The following is a 22,122-nucleotide window of genomic DNA, read 5'->3' as shown; positions in this document are numbered from 1 at the left end:
GGTGAAGACCCGGGGAGGGGGTACAGGAGGAAGTGGATGAAAATGGGATGATTTGAGTGGAGAGTGGGGGGTTAAGGTGGCGGGGGGAGTAGGAGAGAGGGGTGAAGGGGTCTTGGTGATGCGACGGACAGTCTTTGAAACATATGAGAGACGTGTGTGTGTGTGTGTGTGTGTGTGTGTGTGTGTGTGTGTGTGTGTGTGTGTGAGAGAGAGAGATGCAATTAAACAATTAAACAATTAAAGAGTTGAATTGTTTAAACAGTAGAGATGTTGTGATGTCACATCAGTGAAAGAGAGGAGCAGGATCATGATTACTGTATGGGAGAGGCATGGCTCCTATAATCAAGGAAATTCATCTGGAGGGAGAAAGAGGAGGAGGATGGAGAATAAGATGGAGGGAGCAAGCAGTGAGAAGGAGGAAGAATTGGGGGAAACAGAGAGTAGACATATCCAGTTACTTCTCACAACCCTGCGGAATCCCCTTCTGTTGGTGGTGTGTGTGTGTGTGTGTGTGTGGTGTGTGTGTGTGTGTGTGTGGTGTGGTGTGTGTGTGCGTGTATGTATGACTTTGTGTGTTGGTGTCAATGGGTGGGTGTAGCTTGTGCATGGAAGTCAGGCGCAGGAGAGCAGAGATGAGTGGACAAAACACTTTACTCAGGCAATTATTAAAACAGGTCGCAACCGTGTCACGAAAACAAATGCCCAAAGAACAAGTGAGGCAGCACAAAGTACACACAACCAAGTACAAAGTACCGGCTGCCACAAAGCACGGGTACACAACAAAACCGGGCGTAGACCAGCCGGAAGCGTACCAACCTGACAAATAAACAATTTCACACATAGACATGGGGGGAACAGAGGGTTATATACACGAAAAGTAATGAGGGAATGTAAACCAGGGAAAACAAGACAAAACAAATGGAAAATGAAAGGTGGATCGGCGATGGCTAGTTGACCGGTGAAGTCGACCGCCGAACGCCGCCCAAACAAGGAGAGGAACCGACTTTGGCGGAAGTCGTGACAGTACCCCCCCCCCCCTTGACCCGCGGCTCCAGCTGCGCGCTGACACCGGCCTCGGGGACAACCCGGAGGGCGAGGTGCAGGGCGATCCGGATGGAGACGGTGGAACTCCCGCAGCATTGAAGGGTCCAACACGTCCTCCAGCGGAACCCAGCATCTCTCCTCCGGAACGTACCCCTCCCACTGCACGAGGTACTGAAGGCCCCTCGCCCTACGCCTCGAATCCAGTATGGAGTGAACGGAATACGCCGGGGCCCCCTCGATGTCCATAGGGGGCGGAGGAACCTCCCGCACCTCAGACTCCTGGAGCGGGCCAGCCACCACCGGCCTGAGAAGAGACACATGGAACGAGGGGTTAATACGATAATCGGGGGAAAGTTGTAACCTGTAACTAACCTCGTTCAGTCTCCTCAGGACTTTAAATGGCCCCACAAACCGCGGCCCCAACTTCCGGCAGGGCAAGCGGAGGGTCAGGTTTCGGGTCGAGAGCCAGACCCAGTCCCCTGGTGCGAACACCGGGGCCTCACTGCAGTGACAGTCTGTGCTGGCTTTCTGGCGCAGCACGGCCTGCTGAAGGTGAACATGAGCGGCGTCCCATGTCGCCTCCGCGCGCCTGAAGCAGTCGTCCACCACAGGAGCCTCGATCTGACTCTGATGCCAAGGCGCCAGAACCAGCTTGTACCCCAGTACGCACTGGAATGGGGAGAGGTTAGTGGAGGAGTGGCAGAGCGAGTTCTGGGCCATCTCTGCCCAGGACACGATCGCACCCACTCAAGTGTGTAAACAAGGCCTCCGCAGTCTGTAGGGCTGTAGGGAGACCGGGCAGAGGGAGGAGACAGCAGGACTTAAAGAACCTATCCACAATGACCAGGATCGTGGTGTTACCCTATGAGGGAGGAGGATCGGTAAGGAAATCCACCGACAGGTGCGACCACGGCCGTTGTGGAACGGGTAAGGGGTGTAGCTTACCTCTGGTCAGGTGTCTAGGAGCCTTACACTGGGCGCACACCGAGCAGGAGGAAACATAAACCCTCACGTCCTTAGCCAAAGTGGGCAACCAGTACTTCCCACTCAGACAGCGCACCTTCTGACCGATGCTTGGATGACCAGAGGAGGGTGACGTGTGGGCCCAATAGATCAGCCAGTCACGGACAGCAGACGGGCTTTCCCCGAGAGGCAGTTGGTGGTTTTTGGTAGCGTGTGTTGTTCACCAGTCTGCTGGTGGTTCTGCACTGTAAACAAGTCTAGTTGTTTCATCTAATTATTATGAAGTAACTGGTTCCACAGCCTTTTAAGTTTAACACACTTTTCAATCAAAGTGTTATCTGAAATTAACACTTTTAGTTGGCCCAAACTTAGCTCCAATTTAGTGATCAGTTAACCTGACTACTCCCTCATCATTTATTTGAGTTACTTATTTCAGTAACAGTCTAATGTTGGCCTGCGTAGTACTCATTTTTATGTTTCTCCTTAGACGCTATGATAAATAAAATCATTTTACTTGAGTACTTTTAACAGAGCTGAGATTTACTTTGAAGTGCAAAGTGTAGCAATACAGATGAACTCAGTAATTGACATAGACACGGTGACATAGCAGGAAGCTTTGTGTCCTCAGTCCCAAGAGGTTGAGAGTTCAAAGTCCAGGTGAGGATGTGTTGAATAATCATTTCTGTAGAAATGATTCTGCACAATGTAATCATGTGTGTCAAATATGTCAGTTGAAAATATTGTATGTCAAAAGCATCGTTTATGAAGGTGTAACTAGTTTCAAAGCCTTTTTTAGTTAAGATGTCCAAATAATAATATCTAGATGAATGAACATGTGAGGTAAGTTGAGCAATGTTTGTTTGGGGTTCTAGCCTGGGTTAGGTCTGTATGTACCCTATGTTTGGGGTTCTAGCCTGGGTTAGGCCTGTATGTACCCTATGTTTGGGGTTCTAGCCTGGGTTAGGCCTGTATGTACCCTATGTTTGGGGTTCTAGCCTGGGTTAGTTCTTTATGTACCCTATGTTTGGGGTTCTAGCCTGGGTTAGGTCTGTATGTACCCTATGTTTGGGGTTCTAGCCTGGGTTAGGCCTGTATGTACCCTATGTTTGGGGTTCTAGCCTGGGTTAGTTCTTTATGTACCCTATGTTTGGGGTTCTAGCCTGGGTTAGGTCTGTATGTACCCTATGTTTGGGGTTCTACCCTGGGTAACTGTTCGGTCTGTATCTCCATTGTGTTTATATGCATTACAGTTGGGGGTGTTTGCTAAAGTGTTCTGGTGTCTGTGAGTCTATTTTAGTGTGGCACTCCACAGGTCTGCTCTCTTTAAATTACATCATCATAAAGAGTGTAGTGTGGCTTTTATTTTGACGGTTGGCCTGTGTGTTTCCATGTCTGTTTTCTCAGTCACACACCTCCCCTGGGCGAGTCAATGAACTATCCTTCTTCCATTCCTTTGCTTGTACCGTCGCTCTACCTCTTTCTCTCGTTCTTCTGTACCTCTTGCTTTCCCTCTACCCTCTCTTTCTCTCTCTCCCTCTCTTTCTTTCTCTCTCTTTCTCTCTCTCTCTCTCTCTCTCTCTCTCTCTCTCTCTCTCTCTCTCTCTCTCTCTCTGTATAAAGGGCAGGTTTGTATGGTATAACAGGGAGCTACTATACTACATAGTTTTTATAACCCACAACCCCCCCCCCCTCTCTCTCCCTCCCTCTCTTCCATCTCGCCCTCTCCTTTCCCCCCATAGACTGAACTCCCTTTTTCTTAAAAGGTAATCTTTGGTCACTCTGTTTATCCTTCTCCCCTCCCCCCATCTCAATTCAATTCAATTTAAGGGCTTCATTGGAATAGGAAACATATGTTGACATTGCCAAAACAATGTAAACTCTCTCACTCTCTCTGTCTTTCACTCTCTTAATTTCTCTCACCCCCAACCCCCTCTCTCTAACCCCCTCTCTCCCCACAAACCCCTCTCTCCTCACCACCTCCTCTCTCCTCACAACCTCCCCTTTCCTCACATCCCCCTCTCTCCTCACATCCCCCTCTCTCATCACAACCCCAGCCCCTCTCTCCTCACAACCCCCCTCTCTCCTCACATCCCCCTCTCTACTCACAACCCCAGCCCCTCTCTCCTCACAACCCTCTCCCTCCTTACAACCCCCCCTCTCCTCACAACCCCACCCCCTCCCTCCTTACAGCCCCCTCCTCTCCTCACATCCCCAGCCCCTCTCTCCTCTCAACCCCAGGCCCTCTCTCCTCTCAACCCCAGCCACTCTCTCCCCACAACCCCCTCCCTCCCTACAACCCCGGCCCCTCTCTCCTCTCAACCCAAGCCCCTCTCTTCCACAACCCCTCCCTCCTTGCAACCCCCCTCTCCTCTCAACCCCCTCTCTCCTCACAACCCCAGGCCCTCTCACCCCACAACCCCAGCCCCTCTCACCCCACAACCCCAGCCCCTCTCACCCCACAACCCCAGCCCCTCTTACCCCACAACCCCAGCCACACTAAACTCACAACCCCAGCCACACTAAACTCACAACCCCAACCACACTAAACTCACAACCCCAGCCCCTCTCTCCTTTCAACCCCAGCCCCTCTCTCCTCACAACCCCAGCCCCTCTCTTTCTATAACTTTCTCTCTGTTGTAATGTTCCCTCAGGGTTGTGTGAGTGTTTCAACATCGATGTTAAGCGGCCTCGTATCTACACTGGTCCAGAGGAGGCCCTATTTGGTTTCTCTGTGCTACAGCATGACAATGCGGGGGACAAATCGTGAGTACCAACGTCTGTATGTGTGTGTGTTTGTCAAAGGTCAAAAGGGGGGTGCTTATATTTGTCCTGTTTCACTGCATGTACAAGTGGGTAACCTGTATGAGTGTACAGGTTATTAATGGCGACCCTGGAGCGATTAGGGTTCACTGCCTTGTTCAATGGCAGGCTACCTGCCGTCCTCCAGGCTACCTGCCGCCCTCCAGGCTAGCTACCTGCCGCCCTCCAGGCTACCTGCCGCCCTCCAGGCTACCTGCCGCCCTCGAGGCTACCTGCCGCCCTCGAGGCTACCTGCCGTCCTCGAGGCTACCTGCCGCCCTCCAGGCTACCTGCCGCCCTCCAGGCTACCCGCCGCCCTCCAGGCTACCCGCCGCCCTCCAGGCTACCCGCCGCCCTCCAGGCTACCCGCCGTCCTCCAGGCTACCCGCCGTCCTCCAGGCTACCCGCCGCCCTCCAGGATACCCGCCGCCCTCCAAGCTACCCGCCGTCTCCAGGCTACCCGCCGCCCTCCAGGCTACCCGCCGCCCTCCAGGCTACCCGCCGTCCTCCAGGCTACCCGCCGTCCTCCAGGCTACCCGCCGTCCTCCAGGCTACCCGCCGTCCTCCAGGCTACCCGCCGCCCTCCAGGCTACCCGCCGCCCTCCAGGCTACCCGCCGCCCTCCAGGCTACCCGCCGCCCTCCAAGCTACCCGCTGTCTCCAGGCTACCCGCCGCCCTCCAGGCTACCCGCCGTCCTCCAGGCTACCCGCCGTCCTCCAGGCTACCCGCCGCTCTCCAGGCTACCCGCCGTCCTCCAGGCTACCCGCCGTCCTCCAGACTACCCGCCGTCCTCCAGACTACCCGCCGTCCTCCAGGCTACCCGCCGTCCTCCAGGCTACCTGCCGCCCTCCAGGCTACTATCAATTAATGTATCTGTAGTAGGATGCATTGATAAAATCCTCTTACTTGATTGGCTGTGTGTGTGATTATGATGCAGGATGCTGGTTGGTGCTCCTTGGGATGGACCTTCCAATACCAGGAGAGGAGACGTGTACAACTGCATCGTGGGAGAGGAAAGGAGCTCCAACTGCACCAAAACCAACCTAGGTGAGAGACAACCACAGATCTAGGATCCTAATCTTAACCATTTGGAGGAGAAGCACTAAACTGACCATAGCTCAGCCTCTAGGGAATGTCATCAACCATCTTTCTCCTCCCTCTCTGTCTCAGGTGAGAGCACGTTACAGAATGTATCTAGAAACCTGAAGAACTCTCATCTAGGAATGACCCTCAGTCCAGACTCACCTGATGGATTCCTGGTACGTTCTCTGTCCCATTGGCTGACTGGTTGACTGATTGATTGATGAATTGATTGAGACAGTGGGCTAACATGGTCTTGAGTCTTGCAGACAACATGTGTTTGATACTGGGTTACATATGGCTGTAGGAACTGAGTCAGTCCTGGAGGGATGTGGTGGGGGTGAGAGGAGGAGGTGGTGTGTTTGTTTGGTATGGAATTTTCAATGAGTCAGCTGGGGGTGGCCATGTTTAGAAGGAATTAACATTAGATGCCATGTCTGTGTGTGTTCAGAATCCCCCCTCATTATAGGGCAGCTTTTCTTACCATACATTCAAGCGCACACACACACACACACACACACACACACACACACACACACACACACACACACACACTGGGCCACGTTGTCCTAGCAGAGTCTTCTGATCCAGGTATCTCCAGATCTCTATGGTTACAGAGGAATTACTGGGTGGCTGTGCCAGCAAGCAGCCACTCCTGTGTGTGTGTGTGTGTGTGTGTGTCTTCCAGCAGTTTGCAGCTACTCTGGGTGCAGAGTCAAACACAGTTCACTAATGCCAGGGCCAGCGCACCCTGTTTTTGCGCGTGTGTGTATTTTGAACCCCTGTGGTAGGGTCTAAAACAGGATCGGAATGCAGCTCCGGCCCTTTGTAATGACAGGCCTACCAAAAGCCATAGCAGCTCTCGCCCTCCTCTCCTTCTTTCCTTTCTCTCATCCCTCTCTCACCATCCCTCCCTCTGTCTCTCTCTGTCTCTGTGTCTGTACTGGAGCTGTGCTGGGGCCTTTGGTAATGACAGGGTCATGTTTTCTCTCTCATCCCTCTCTCCTTCACTCTTTTCATTTTTATTTTGTCTCCTAGTGTGTATGAATGTTGTTCCTTTTATCCTAGCTCTCCTCTCTCCCCACACTCCTCCTTTCCCTTCCGCTCTCTTTGGTTTTAAAGCCAAATAAAAAGTATGCTTTGAAGACATCAATATTGTTATGTGACTCTTCTGCCTCACCTCATTCACTACAATTGAATGCTGTTCATTGACTACAGCTCAGCGTTCAACACCATAGTACCCTCAAAGCTCATCACCAAGCTAAGGATCCTGGGACTAAACACCTCCCTCTGCAACTGGATCCTGGACTTCCTGATGGGCTGCCCCCAGGTGGTGAGGGTAGGTAGCAACACATCTGCCACGCTGATCCTCAACACTGGAGTTCCCCAGGGGTGAGTGCTCAGTTCCCTCCTGTACTCCCTGTTCACCCACGAATGCATGGCCAGGCACCACTCCAACACCATCATTAAGTTTGCTGACGACACAACAGTGGTATGCCTGATCACCGACAATGACGAAGAGGTCAGAGACCTGGCCGGGTGGTGCCAGAATAACAACCTATCTCTCAACGTAACCGAGACTAAGGAGATGATTGTGGACTACAGGAAAAGGAGGACCGAGTACGTCCCCATTCTCATCGACGGGGCTGTAGTGGAGCAGGTTGAGAGCTTCAAGTTCCTTGGTGTCCACATCAACAACAAACTAGATTGGTCCAAACACACCAAGACAGTCCTGAAGAGGGCACGACAAAGCCTATTCCCTCTCAGGAAACTGAAAAGATTTGGCATGGGTCCTGAGATCCTCAAAATGTTCTACAGCGGCAACATCGAGAGCATCCTGACCGGTTGCATCACTGCCTGGTATGGCAACTGCTCGGCCTCCAACCACAAGGCACTTCAGAGGGTAGTGCGTACGGCCCAGTACATCACTGGGGCAAAGCTGCCTGCCATCCAGGACCTCTACACCAGGCTGTGTCAGAGGAAAGCCCTAAAAATGGTCAAAGACCCCAGCCACCCCAGTCATATACTGTTCTCTCTACTACCGCATGGCAAGTGGTACCGGAGTGCCAAGTCTAGGACAAAAAGGCTTCTCAACAGTTTTTACCCCCAAGCCATAAGACTCCTGAATAGGTAACCAAATGGTTACCCAGACTATTTGCATTGTGTGCCCCCCCAACCCCTCTTTTACGCTGCTGCTACTCTCTGTTTATCTTATATGCATAGTCACTTTAACTATACATTCATGTACATACTACCTAAATTGGCCCGACCAACCATTGCTCCCGCACATTGGCTAACCGGGCTATCTGCATTGTGTCCCTCCACCCGCCAACCCCTCTTTTACGCTACTGCTACTCTCTGTTCATCATATATGCACAGTCACTTTAACCATACCTACATGTACATACTACCTCAATAAGCCTGACTAACAGGTGTCTGTATATAGCCTTACTACTCTCTTTTCAAATGTCTTTTTACTGTTGTTTTATTTCCATCGCCCCTACAGCACAGAGTAACTACACACACACACACACACACACACACACACACACACACACACACACACACACACACACACACACACACATACTTTTTATCGCACTATTGGTTAGAGCCTGTAAGTAAGCATTTCACTGTACCTGTTGTATTCGGCGCACGTGACAAATAAACTTTAATTTGATTTGAATTGGGATTAAATGGCTTTATTGGTCTGGTGCGTTCCAGCTCTGCTACAATACTCATGAAAACTGCCACCATGTCAACAACTTCTTCACCCCATCCCTCACGCTCTCTCTCTTCTCCCTCTCTTTCATTTCATCTGTTCTCAAACCACAATTATATGCTTTTCCATGACATACCCCCCTCGCTTATACCCAATTATTCTCCTCATCTCTCTTTCACTCTCTCGCTCTCCCTCTCCCCACATCTCTCTTTCTGTCTCCCTTCTCTCTCTCTCTGACTCTCTCTCTTTCTCTCTCAGGCCCCCATCTCTCTCTCTCTCTCTCTCTGGTTCTCTGTCTGTCTTTCTCTCTCTCTTTCTTTTTCTCTCTCTCTATCGCGCTCTCTCTCAGTTCCCCTTTCTCTTTCTCTCTCTATCTCTCTCGGTCTCTGTCCCCCCCTCTCTCTTAGTCCCTCCCCTTTTTGTCTCAGCTCCTCCCTCAATTTTATTTCAAAGAGCTTTATTTGTATGGGAAACATATGTTAACATTGCCAAAGCAAGTGAAATAGATAATAAACAAAAGTGAAAAAAACAATAAAAAAAGTTCCAATGGCTATATACCGTGTTGTAGCGATGTGCAAATAATTAAAGTACACAAGGGAAAATAAATCAACTTAAATATGCATTTACGATGGTGTTTGTTCTTCACTGGTTGCCCTTTTCTTGTGGCAACAGGTCACACATCTTGCTGCTGTGATGGCAGACTGTGGTATTTCAAGTTTATTGTTGTTTTCAAATTCTTTGTGGGTCTCTATAGTCTGAGGGAAATATGTCTCTCTATGGTCATACATTTGGCAGGAGGTTTGGAAGTGCAGCTCAGTTTCCACCTCATTTTGTGGGCAGTGAGCACATCGCCTGTCTTCTCTTGAGAGCCAGGTCTGCCTACGGTGGCCTTTCTCAATAGCAAAGCTATGCTCACTGAGTCTGTACATAGTCAAAGCTTTCCTTAAGTTTGTGTCAGTCACAGTGGTCAGGTATTCTGCCACTGTGTACTCTCTGTTTAGGACCAAATAGCATTCTAGTTTGCTCTGTTTTTTTGTTGATTCTTCCCAATGTATCAAGTAATTATCTTTTTGTTTTCTCGTGATTTTGTTGCTGTCCTGGGGCTCTGTGGGGTGTGTTTGTGTTTGTGAACAGAGCCCCAGGACCAGTTTGCTTAGGGGACTCTTCTCCAGGTACATCTCTCTGTAGGTGGTGGCTTTGTAATCAAAGGTTTGGTAATCACTTCCTCTTAGGTGGTTGTAGAATTTAACAGCTCATTTTTTGATTTTGAGAGTCATTTTTCCTAGAAGGTCAGCATCCCGGAGTCGCCTCTTCACTGTTGACGTTGAGACTGGTGTTTTGCGGTTACTATTTAAGGAAGCTGCCAGTTGAGGCCTTGTGAGGCATCTGTTTCTCAAACTTGACACTCTAATGTACTTGTCCTCTTGCTCAGTTGTGCACCGGGGCCTCCCACTCCTCTTTCTATTCTGGTTAGAGCCAGTTTGCGCTGTTCTGTGAAGGGAGTAGTAAACAGCGTTGTACAAGATCTTCAGTTTCTTGGAAATTTCTCGCATGGAATAGTCTTCATTCTTCAGAACAAGAATAGACTGACGAGTTTCAGAAGGAAGTTCTTTGTTTCTGGCTATTTTGAGCCTGTAATCAAACCCACAAATGCTGATGCTCCAGATACTCAACCAGTCTAAAGAAGGACAGTTTTATTGCTTCTTTAATCAGGAAAACAGTTTTCAGCTGTTCTAACATAATTGCAAAAGGGTTTTCTAATGATCAATTAGCCTTTTAAAATGATAAACTTGTATTAGCTAGCACAACGTGCCATTGGAACACAGGAGTGATGGTTGCTGATAATGGGCCTCTTGTACGCCTATGTAGATTTTACAGCTACAAAAGTAATTTACAACACTAACAATGTCTACACTGTATTTTGGATCAATGTTATATTTTAATTGACAAAATATTGCTTTTCTTTCAAAAACAATGACATTTCTAAGTGACCCCAAACTTTTGAACGGTAGTGTATGTTGAAGAGGGTGGAGCTCAAACTGCATCCCTGTCTCACCCTGTGGAAAGAAATGTGTGTGTTTTCACCAATTTTAACATTACGCTTGTTGTTTGTGTACATGGATTTTATAATGTCGTATGTTTTTCGCCCAAAACAGCACTTCATCAATTTGTATAGCAGACCCTCATGCCGAATTGAGTCAAAAGCTTTTTTGAAATCAACAAAGCATGAGAAGACTTTGCCTTTTCTTGTTTGACAATTAGGGTGTGCAGGGTGAATACGTGGTCTGTCGTACGGTAACCCTCCCCCCTCTCTCAGTCTCCCACCCTCTTTCTCTATCTGGGTCTGCCTCTCTTCCGCCTAGCCTGCTGGTGTTTATTGGTGTGTTCAGTAGCAGACCTGACCAACAGCCCAGTGGGGAAGTCAACTCTGTCCTTGTCTTGTGCCTCTCACTCTCACCAATAAATCAGTGCTAGCTAGGACCATATGACACTTGTGTACATTATGTTACCTTTACAGGTTCACTTAAAGCTAAAATAATAATCATGTGTGTGTGTGTGTGTGTGTGTGTGTGTGTGTGTGTGTGTGTGTGTGTGTGTGTGTGTGTGTGTTCCAGGCGTGTGCGCCCCTGTGGTCTCAGGAGTGTGGTACGTCAGTCTTCAGTACGGGGATTTGTGCTTCTGTCAGCGACGAACTGGAACCTAGAGAGACCATCGCCCCTACAGCACAGAGTAACTACACACACACACACACACACACACACACACACACACACACACACACACACACACACACACAAAGAGTGGGTTGTATTTATAAACCCGAGCACACACACACACACATCACAGCTGAATGGTAATGACTCAGTAGAGTTCATTTCATGGGGTTTTGGGGGTTATATGGGTCCTTAGTACTCTCAGCGTTCCCTTAAGGATCCAATAATGTGTTTTCTGTCCAGGATGTGCAACATACATGGACATAGTGATCGTTCTGGATGGCTCCAATAGTATCTATCCCTGGTATGAAGTCCAGAACTTCCTCAGTAACATCCTCAGCAAGTTCCATATCAGCCCAGAACAGATGCAGGTAAGATTGTGTGTGTGTGTGTGTGTGTGTGTGTGTGTGTGTGTGTGTGTGTGTGTGTGTGTGTGTGTGTGTGTTTGTGTCACATACATTTCTGTGATGAAATCCTAGCGATTCTGTTTGGTTGAGTCTCAGTCAACTAGACAAGCCAGTCCTTTACACTGAAACACAACACGTTGTAGTAATCGGATGAGAATGAATGGATGGACTTATGCAATGGCACAAGACCTGGCCTAAACATGGGGAGGGGAAACATGAGGGGAGGGGAAACATGAGGGGAGAGGGAACATGAGGGGAGAGGGAACATGAGGGGAGAGGGAACATGAGGGGAGGGGAAACATGAGGGGAGAGGGAACATGAGGGGAGAGGGAACATGAGGGAGGGGAAACATGAGGGGAGAGGGAACATGAGGGGAGAGGGAACATGAGGGGAGAGGGAACATGAGGGCAGAGGGAACATGAGGGGAGAGGGAACATGAGTGGAGAAGGAACATGAGGGGAGAGGGAACATGAGGGGAGAGGGAACATGAGGGGAGAGGGAACATGAGGGAGGAGAAACATGAGGGGAGAGGGAACATGAGGGGAGAGGGAACATGAGGGGAGAGGGAACATGAGGGGAGAAGAAGTAGCAGTGGGGTAGAAGTTAGGGGAGGATGGGAGATGAGAAGGAAAGGGAGAAGAGGAGGGGGAGAGGGGGAGAGGGGGAAGATTAGAGAAGAGTGGGAATAAGGGGTTTGGAGGGGGTCAGTAGCAGAGGGGTTGAGGTTTAGGTTGAGGATTGGAGACGGAGATGGGGACAAGTAGAGGACAGGGGGAACATGGGGTCATGTTCTATCTGTGGATATCCCACTGTATGCTCAACTACATTGGAAAGACAGCCAGACACAATTATGTGTGTGGTTTTGTTTCTACCATGACCTTGTATGGTTGTGTTCAGGTGGGGGTTTTGCAGTACGGTGAGGTTGCGGTCCATGAGTGGTCACTGAGAGACTACCAGACAACACAGGAGGTGGTTGAAGCAGCTAAGAACATCAGCCGACAGGAGGGGCGGGAGACACGCACAGCATACGCCATCCACATGGGCTGGTACGTCTGTCAATCAATCATAAGCCATTCTCATTGGCTGGTCAATGTCTCAATCATAACTCACTCTGCCCTTTAACAATGTCAAATATTTCCTTATTCTTTTCTTCTCTGTGGAACATGGAATCCAGCTGAGGCTGAGGGGTTTAGAGGGGTCATAGGTCAAAACATAACAAACAGCTGTCTAATATGGACACCTGATATCTCACACCATAAAAGTTATCCTTTGAAAATCACATTCCTCCTTTATTAAACTCATACACATATAGTGTACCACACCCGTACTCTACACACCACGGCTTTCATTCTCTCTCACTCACACACACACACACACACACCACGGCTTTCATTCTCACTCACACACACCCGTACTCTACACACCACGGCTTTCATTCTCACTCACACACACCCGTACTCTACACACCACGGCTTTCATTCTCAATCACACACACCCGTACTCTACACACCACGGCTTTCATTCTCACTCACACACACCCGTACTCTACACGCCACGGCTTTCATTCTCACTCACTCATACACACACACACACACACACACGGCAGGTAATTGCGGAGTTCCTGTTTTCCAGCACATTTAAAGGTAAATGGTCAGGATGTGAGAAGGGCAGTTTAAAGAGAAGTCAATGGAAATTTTAACAGCAGTATAAAATCAGTTTAAAATCAGTTTAAAGGCAGTTTAAAGGCGGTGACTGGAAATACAGGCACCACCCCTGTAGACTGTCATTACCTTTCACCCACACCACCCCTGTAGACTGTCATTACCTTTCACCCACACCACCGCTACGTAAAACAGACAGCTTTCTTTTACTAATACTATTAACCAATGTTCCCTCCAATGTTTTTCATCACTGAGCTTATTTCAGGTCAGCTGAGTGCAAAGTTTAACGGGGAGATTCTGTGCAACTTCCGGCATGCGTTTACTGTGAACACTGAGGCTGTACCCGTTTTAAGTTCGTTTTAACAGTGGTCAAGTAGGCTACTGTGACTTTTTGATCATAATGTAGGCCTATCAGAGTGGTCTACCATCAAAAACAATGGAGAAATGCATCCCATAACATTTTAACATGGAAATAGCTGTTCTATCGTCAGCTTACAGTAGCAGCCGATGTGTGGTGTTCAATGTAGGCCTACATTCCATGAGACTTGTGAAAAAACCTGCAGGGCTTGACATTAACCTGTTTATTCACTTGTCCTTCAGACAAGGAGGTGACTGAAAATGTAGAAACAAAACAACAAAAACTTACAAGGAACGTGAAGTCGTAGTGCCCAAACACACTCACACAAACAATATCCCACAACCCAGGTGGGAACAATGGAGAACTTAAGTATGATCCCCAATTAGAGACAACGATAATCAGTTGCCTCTAATTGGGAACCATACCAAGCTCACCAACATAGAAATAGGAAAAACTAGTCACACCCTGACCTACAACACCATAGAGAACCAAGGGCTCGGCGCAGAGGAGGGCCCTGGCCATGGAACTGGGTTGGACTCCACACCCGGACTGGGCATCGGCGCAGAGGGAGGCTCCGGCCATGGAACTGGGTTGGACTCCACACCCGGACTGGGCATCGGCGCAGAGGGAGGCTCCGGCCATGGAGCTGTACTGGACACCGTGCCTGGTCTGGGCACCGGCGCAGAAGAAGGCTCCGGCCATGGAGCTGTACTGGACACCGTGCCTGGTCTGGGCACCGGCGCAGAAGAAGGCTCCTGCCATGGAGCTGTACTGGACACCGTGCCTGGTCTGGGCATCGGCGCAGAGGGAGGCTCCGGCCATGGAGCTGTACTGGACACCGTGCCTGGTCTGGGCACCGGCGCAGAAGAAGGCTCCGGCCATGGAGCAGGTCTGGACGCCGTGCCTGGAAGCTCCGGGCCGTTGACCGTCACTGGAAGCTCCGGGCCGTTGACTGTCCCGGGAAGCTCCGGGCCGTTGACCGTCACTGAAAGCTCCGGGCCGATGACTGTCACAGAAGGCTCCGGGCCGTTGACCGTTGCCAGAGGTTCCGGACCGTTGACCGTCGCCGGAGGTTCCGGACTGTTGAAGCTCCGGACTGTGAACTGTCGCCGGAAGCTCTGAACTGTGAATGTGCTGGGAGCCGGCACAGGACGAACCGGACTGGGGAGGCGCACTGGAGGCCTGATGCGTGGAGCCGGCACAGGTTGCACCAGACTGGTGACACGCTCTTCAGGGCGAGTGCAGAGAGCAGGCACAGGACGTACCGGACTGGGGAGGCGTACTGGAGATCTGGTGTGTGGAGCCGGCACAGGTTGTACCAGACTGGTAACACGCTCTTCAGGGCCAATGCGGTGCCGAACACACCAAACCAACATCTCTCTCCTCTCTCTCTCTCCCAACTTCTCCATCGACTCCCTGACGGTCTCTGGCTCTCCAGGGCGAGTGCAGGGAGCAGGCACAGGACGTACCGGGCTGGGAAGGCGCACTGGTGGCCTGGTGCGTGGAGCCGGCACAGATGGTATCGGGCTGAGAAAGCGCTCTTCAGCGCGCCTGCGCTGCAGCATACTCCTCGCCAAAACCTCTCTCCGGTATCCCTCGTTGAACTCCTCCAGAGTTTGCCATTCGGGCTCTGGCACTCCCCGCTGCTCTGCCGACCGCTCCATGTGCCCCTCCCCCCCAAAAAAATCTTGGTGTTCCTGTGGCCGCGGTCCCAGGCGTCGTCGCTGTCCCTTTACCCTCCTTGGCGACTCCCGCCAAGGAAGGGTCTCGTTTCTCCCAAGATTTCCTCCCAAATCCGAAACTCCTTTACCTCATTTACACTCTGCTTGGTCCTGCGTGGGTGGGATATTCTGTCACGTTCTTCAAAATGAGCGGACCAAGGCGCAGTGTGAATTGAGTTCCACATCTTTTTAATACAAAGTGAAACTAGAAACAAAACAACAAAAACTTACAAGGAACGTGAAGTCGTAGTGCCCAAACACACTCACACAAACAATATCCCACAACCCAGGTGGGAACAATGGAGAACTTAAGTATGATCCCCAATTAGTGACAACGATAATCAGCTGCCTCTAATTGCGAACCATACCAAGCTCACCAACATAGAAATAGGAAAAACTAGTCACACCCTGACCTACAACACCATAGAGAACCAAGGGCTCCCTATGGTCAGGGCATGACAATTATGCTAGCCTCTGCCTAATGGCTACTTAGCTTATTCAAGCCTATTTAAAAATACAACACAGATTTTCAAAGATGTCTAGAAATGCATACATTTTGTGCTCTTGTATGAAGCAACCACTCCCCTATTGCTGACAACAGATTCTATATAACTGGGTTAATAACTCACTAACTAGCGAAGGATATGAACAAATGTAGAAATGTGCACATGTTGCTACGTGTAGCTCTCACTTTGATCTCAAAACAAGAACATCTACTGACGACTGCTCATGCTGTACAAACAGTCCAGTTCAAAGTGAAACACATAGACCCATATATGGCAATGGTCTATTTGCAAATATGCCTACTGAGGCTCTGATTGGTTATAGCGCACCGGTCTGTTTATTTTATTTATTTTATTTTATTTTACCTTTATTTAACCAGGTAGGCAAGTTGAGAACAAGTTCTCATTTACAATTGCGACCTGGCCAAGATAAAGCAAAGCAGTTCGACAGATACAACAACACAGAGTTACACATGGAGTAAAACAAACATACAGTCAATAATAAAGTATAAACAAGTCTATATACAATGTGAGCAAATGAGGTGAGAAGGGAGGTAAAGGCAAAAAAAGGCCTTGGTGGCAAGGTAAATACAATATAGCAAGTAAAACACTGGAATGGTAGTTTTGCAATGGAAGAATGTGCAAAGTAGAAATAAAAATAATGGGGTGCAAAGGAGCAAAATAAATAAATAAATTAAATACAGTTGGGAAAGAGGTAGTTGATAGGGCTAAATTATATGTGGGCTATGTACAGGTGCAGTAATCTGTGAGCTGCTCTGACAGTTGGTGCTTAAAGCTAGTGAGGGAGATAAGTGTTTCCAGTTTCAGAGATTTTTGTAGTTCGTTCCAGTCATTGGCAGCAGAGAACTGGAAAGAGAGGCGGCCAAAGAAAGAATTGGTTTTGGGGGTGACTAGAGAGATATACCTGCTGGAGCGTGTGCTACAGGTGGGAGATGCTATGGTGACCAGCGAGCTGAGATAAGGGGGGACTTTACCTAGCAGGGTCTTGTAGATGACATGGAGCCAGTGGGTTTGGCGACGAGTATGAAGCGAGGGCCAGCCAACGAGAGCGTACAGGTCGCAATGGTGGGTAGTGTATGGGGCTTTGGTGACAAAACGGATTGCACTGTGATAGACTGCATCCAGTTTGTTGAGTAGGGTATTGGAGGCTATTTTGTAAATTACATCGCCAAAGTCGAGGATTGGTAGGATGGTCAGTTTTACAAGGGTATGTTTGGCAGCATGAGTGAAGGATGCTTTGTTGCGAAATAGGAAGCCAATTCTAGATTTAACTTTGGATTGGAGATGTTTGATATGGGTCTGGAAGGAGAGTTTACAGTCTAACCAGACACCTAAGTATTTGTAGTTGTCCACGTATTCTAAGTCAGAGCCGTCCAGAGTAGTGATGTTGGACAGGCGGGTAGGTGCAGGTAGTGATCGGTTGAAGAGCATGCATTTAGTTTTACTTGTATTTAAGAGCAGTTGGAGGCCACGGAAGGAGAGTTGTATGGCATTGAAGCTTGCCTGGAGGGTTGTTAACACAGTGTCCAAAGAAGGGCCGGAAGTATACAGAATGGTGTCGTCTGCGTAGAGGTGGATCAGAGACTCACCAGCAGCAAGAGCGACCTCATTGATGTATACAGAGAAGAGTGTCGGTCCAAGAATTGAACCCTGTGGCACCCCCATAGAGACTGCCAGAGGTCCGGACAACAGACCCTCAGATTTGACACACTGAACTCTATCAGAGAAGTAGTTGGTGAACCAGGCGAGGCAATCATTTGAGAAACCAAGGCTGTTGAGTCTGCCGATGAGGATGTGGTGATTGACAGAGTCGAAAGCCTTGGCCAGATCAATGAATACGGCTGCACAGTAATGTTTCTTATCGATGGCGGTTAAGATATCGTTTAGGACCTTGAGCGTGGCTGAGGTGCACCCATGACCAGCTCTGAAACCAGATTGCATAGCAGAGAAGGTATGGTGAGATTCAAAATGGTCGGTAATCTGTTTGTTGACTTGGCTTTCGAAGACCTTAGAAAGGCATGGTAGGATAGATATAGGTCTGTAGCAGTTTGGGTCAAGAGTGTCCCCCCCTTTGAAGAGGGGGATGACCGCAGCTGCTTTCCAATCTTTGGGAATCTCAGACGACACGAAAGAGAGGTTGAACAGGCTAGTAATAGGGGTGGCAACAATTTCGGCAGATAATTTTAGAAAGAAAGGGTCCAGATTGTCTAGCCCGGCTGATTTGTAGGGGTCCAGATTTTGCAGCTCTTTCAGAACATCAGCTGAATGGATTTGGGAGAAGGAGAAATGGGGAAGGCTTGGGCGAGTTGCTGTTGGGGGTGCAGTGCTGTTGACAGGGGTAGGAGTAGCCAGGTGGAAAGCATGGCCAGCAGTAGAAAAATGCTTATTGAAATTTTCAATTATGGTGGATTTATCAGTGGTGACAGTGTTTCCTATCTTCAGTGCAGTGGGCAGCTGGGAGGAGGTGTTCTTATTCTCCATGGACTTTACAGTGTCCCAGAACTTTTTTGAGTTAGTGTTGCAAGAAGCAAATTTCTGCTTGAAAAAGCTAGCCTTGGCTTTTCTAACTGCCTGTGTATAATGGTTTCTAGCTTCCCTGAACAGCTGCATATCACGGGGGCTGTTCGATGCTAATGCAGAACGCCATAGGACGTTTTTGTGTTGATTAAGGGCAGTCAGGTCTGGGGAGAACCAAGGGCTATATCTGTTCCTGGTTCTAAATTTCTTGAATGGGGCATGTTTATTTAAGATGGTTAGGAAGGCATTTTTAAAAAATATCCAGGCATCCTCTACTGACGGGATGAGGTCAATATCCTTCCAGGATACCCCGGCCAGGTCGATTAGAAAGGCCTGCTCGCTGAAGTGTTTCAGGGAGCGTTTTACAGTGATGAGAGGAGGTCGTTTGACCGCTGACCCATTACGGATGCAGGCAATGAGGCAGTGATCGCTGAGATCTTGGTTGAAGACAGCAGAGGTGTATTTAGAGGGGAAGTTGGTTAGGATGATATCTATGAGGGTGCCCGTGTTTAAGGCTTTGGGGAGGTACCTGGTAGGTTCATTGATAATTTGTGTGAGATTGAGGGCATCAAGTTTAGATTGTAGGATGGCTGGGGTGTTAAGCATGTTCCAGTTTAGGTCGCCTAGCAGCACGAGCTCTGAAGATAGATGGGGGGCAATCAGTTCACATATGGTGTCCAGAGCACAGCTGGGGGCAGAGGGTGGTCTATAGCAGGCGGCAACGGTGAGAGACTTGTTTTTAGAAAGGTGGATTTTTAAAAGTAGAAGTTCAAATTGTTTGGGTACAGACCTGGATAGTAGGACAGAACTCTGCAGGCTATCTTTGCAGTAAATTGCAACACCGCCCCCTTTGGCAGTTCTATCTTGTCTGAAAATGTTGTAGTTTGGAATTAAAATGTCTGAATTTTTGGTGGTCTTCCTAAGCCAGGATTCAGACACAGCTAGAACATCCGGGTTGGCAGAGTGTGCTAAAGCAGTGAATAGAACAAACTTAGGGAGGAGGCTTCTAATGTTAACATGCATGAAACCAAGGCTATTACGGTTACAGAAGTCGTCAAAAGAGAGCGCCTGGGGAATAGGAGTGGAGCTAGGCACTGCAGGGCCTGGATTCACCTCTACATCGCCAGAGGAACATAGGAGGAGTAGAATAAGGGTGCGACTAAAAGCAATAAGAATTGGTCGTCTAGAACGTCTGGAACAGAGAGTAAAAGGAGGTTTCTGGGGGCGATAAAATAGCATCAAGGTATAATGTACAGACAAAGGTAAGGTAGGATGTGAATACAGTGGAGGTAAACCTAGGTATTGAGTGATGAAGAGAGAGATATTGTCTCTAGAAACATCATTGAAACCAGGAGATGTCATTGCATGTGTGGGTGGTGGAACTAATAGGTTGGATAAGGTATAGTGAGCAGGACTAGAGGCTCTACAGTGAAATAAGCCAATAAACACTAACCAGAACAGCAATGGACAAGACATATTGACATTAAGGAGAGGCATGCTTAGTCGAGTGATCAAAAGGGTCCAGTGAGTGGAGAAGTTGGTTTAGGGTCACGGCGATTTAGACAGCTAGCCAAGCCAACCGGTAGCAAGCTAGCATAGGATGGAGTCTGTTGTTAGCCACCTCTTGCGTTCGGTCAGTAGATTAGTGGGGTTCCGTGTGGTAGAGGGGATTAATCCAAATCACACAACAACAAAAATAAGAACAATAGATATAGTTATAGAGGCCTGAGAAGAAAACATAATAATTCAAATAAATAAATTGTCCGATTGTCTATTCAGATAGCAGCCGGAAAGACAGCTAACGGTTAGCGGGCCGCAGATGGGCGTTCCGGTAACGTCGCGACAGAGGAGCCAGCCGGATCTCCTTCAGGTAGATAACGTCGGCAGTCCGGTTGTGAAGGCCCGGTGGGGCTCCGCGTAGGCAGTGAAACGGGTCCGGATAGGTGACTGCAGCCCAGGAGTGAATGATGGAACTCAGGCGTGATTGACGGAGCTGGCTAGCACCGGAACAATCGATGTTTGCTCCGGAATCGACGAAAGCCGACTGTCACACGGATAGCAGCTAGCTAGCTGTGAGATCCGGGTATGAATGTCCAGAGAGCAGTTGAAATCCAGGGACATGGAGAGAAAAATTGGTCCGGTATGTTCCGTTCCGAGCCGCGCTGCGCCGTACAAAACTGGCGATAGATTTTCGAACTAAAGGACAGCCGATGACCACAAACCGTGGTTAGCTTCTGATTAGCTTCTGGGCTAGCTCCTGGCTAGCTCCTGGCTAGCTTCTGGCTAGTTTCTGGCCAGCCTCCTGGAGTTTCTGGCTAGCTTCCTGAAGGATTGCAGATCTGAGGTAAATAATACTTTTTTATAAATATAAATTGGTGAGGCTGGTTGCAGGAGAGTGTTTAGAAGATGAGTTGATGGAAAATAAAAATAAAATGTATGTGAAAAAAGTTGTAAATATATATATATACAGGACACGACAAGACGAGGACAAAAGACGTCTGAACTGCTATGCGATCTTGGAATGCAAACTCTGTGTAGAGTATGGGCCTGAGTCGTGCCTGTTAATGCAATAGAATCCTACTCTGATGCATTCTGAATACAACAACATCTCTTGCAGAGTTAGTTTTGTTTTGGTATGTTTTATTAAAAGTGGCTAATATTGTGTTGATTCGATCACAATTTCCACAGTAAAGGGAAACGTTGATAGTGTTAACTAACGGAAAACTCTAGAAAGTTGATTGAAGTTCAATCTCATGCTTCTCTGCGTGCTCTGATATTTATTCTGCACGGTCCAGGGGGGCCTGCCTGCCTGTCTGTGCTGTTTTGTTTCTTGGACTTCTTGTACAAATCAAACACACACAGATGAAAAGATACCAGAGCTGGCATTGGTAGGAAGACTGACGGGGTTGGCTGTTGCTGGGTCAGCAAAGCTGCAGGTGTGGCCACTGTAGTACAGCCTGGTTAGCTCCTACAGCCACTGCAGCTGTACAAACACACACACGCACACAGTCACGCACACACACACACTCTGGAGGAGTGTGAGAAGAGAAACATCACTGGATACGCCATCGCAGAGAACACACACACACACACGCACACACACACACACACACACACTCACACACACACACACACACACACACACACACACACACACACACACACACACACTGTGAGGTCAGACGCTGGGAGACAAGAAGAAAGTACAGGGAGTGAAACAAAACAAGGACAGCATCTGGACAAGGGGAGCAAAACAACATTAATGCAGAAACTGAGGAAGTGACAGATAAAGGGGAGGGTCCAGGTGAGTCCCATGAAGCGCCGAGGCGCGTAACGATGGTGACAGGTGTGCGTAATGATGGGCCGCCTGGCGCCCTCGAGCGCTAGAGAGACGTGACACACACTCACACACAAACACACACACGCATGTACGCACGCACTCACACACACACACACACACACACATACACACACACACACACACACACACACATACACACACACGCACACACACACACACACACACACACACACACACACACACACACACACACACACACACACACACACACACACACACACACACACACACACAGGGAGCAGTATAGGACA

General features: G+C 48.9%; 1 protein-coding gene across 2 annotated transcripts in view; it reads left to right on the top strand.

The window, feature by feature from the left end:
- Positions 1 to 22,122, top strand: part of itga10 (integrin subunit alpha 10) — a 65,999-nt gene that overhangs the window by 5,918 nt on the left and 37,959 nt on the right. For both annotated transcript variants that reach the window (XR_016484587.1, XM_036939768.2), the window contains exons 2-7: positions 4,659 to 4,770; positions 5,744 to 5,853; positions 5,977 to 6,065; positions 11,224 to 11,338; positions 11,566 to 11,693; positions 12,627 to 12,775. Coding sequence is in view for 1 of the 2 variants with exons in the window: in XM_036939768.2 (XP_036795663.2) it covers positions 4,659 to 4,770; positions 5,744 to 5,853; positions 5,977 to 6,065; positions 11,224 to 11,338; positions 11,566 to 11,693; positions 12,627 to 12,775 (703 nt within the window). In the remaining variant the exon portion in view is untranslated. The remainder of the gene's footprint in view (positions 1 to 4,658; positions 4,771 to 5,743; positions 5,854 to 5,976; positions 6,066 to 11,223; positions 11,339 to 11,565; positions 11,694 to 12,626; positions 12,776 to 22,122) is intronic.

The sequence above is a fragment of the Oncorhynchus mykiss genome, chromosome 2, assembly GCF_057628025.1.
Source record: "Oncorhynchus mykiss isolate SJ-2025 chromosome 2, ASM5762802v1, whole genome shotgun sequence".
Lineage (NCBI taxonomy): Eukaryota > Metazoa > Chordata > Actinopteri > Salmoniformes > Salmonidae > Oncorhynchus > Oncorhynchus mykiss.
Note: the sequence above shows the minus strand (reverse complement) of the source record. Positions and strands in the feature narration are given on the sequence as shown.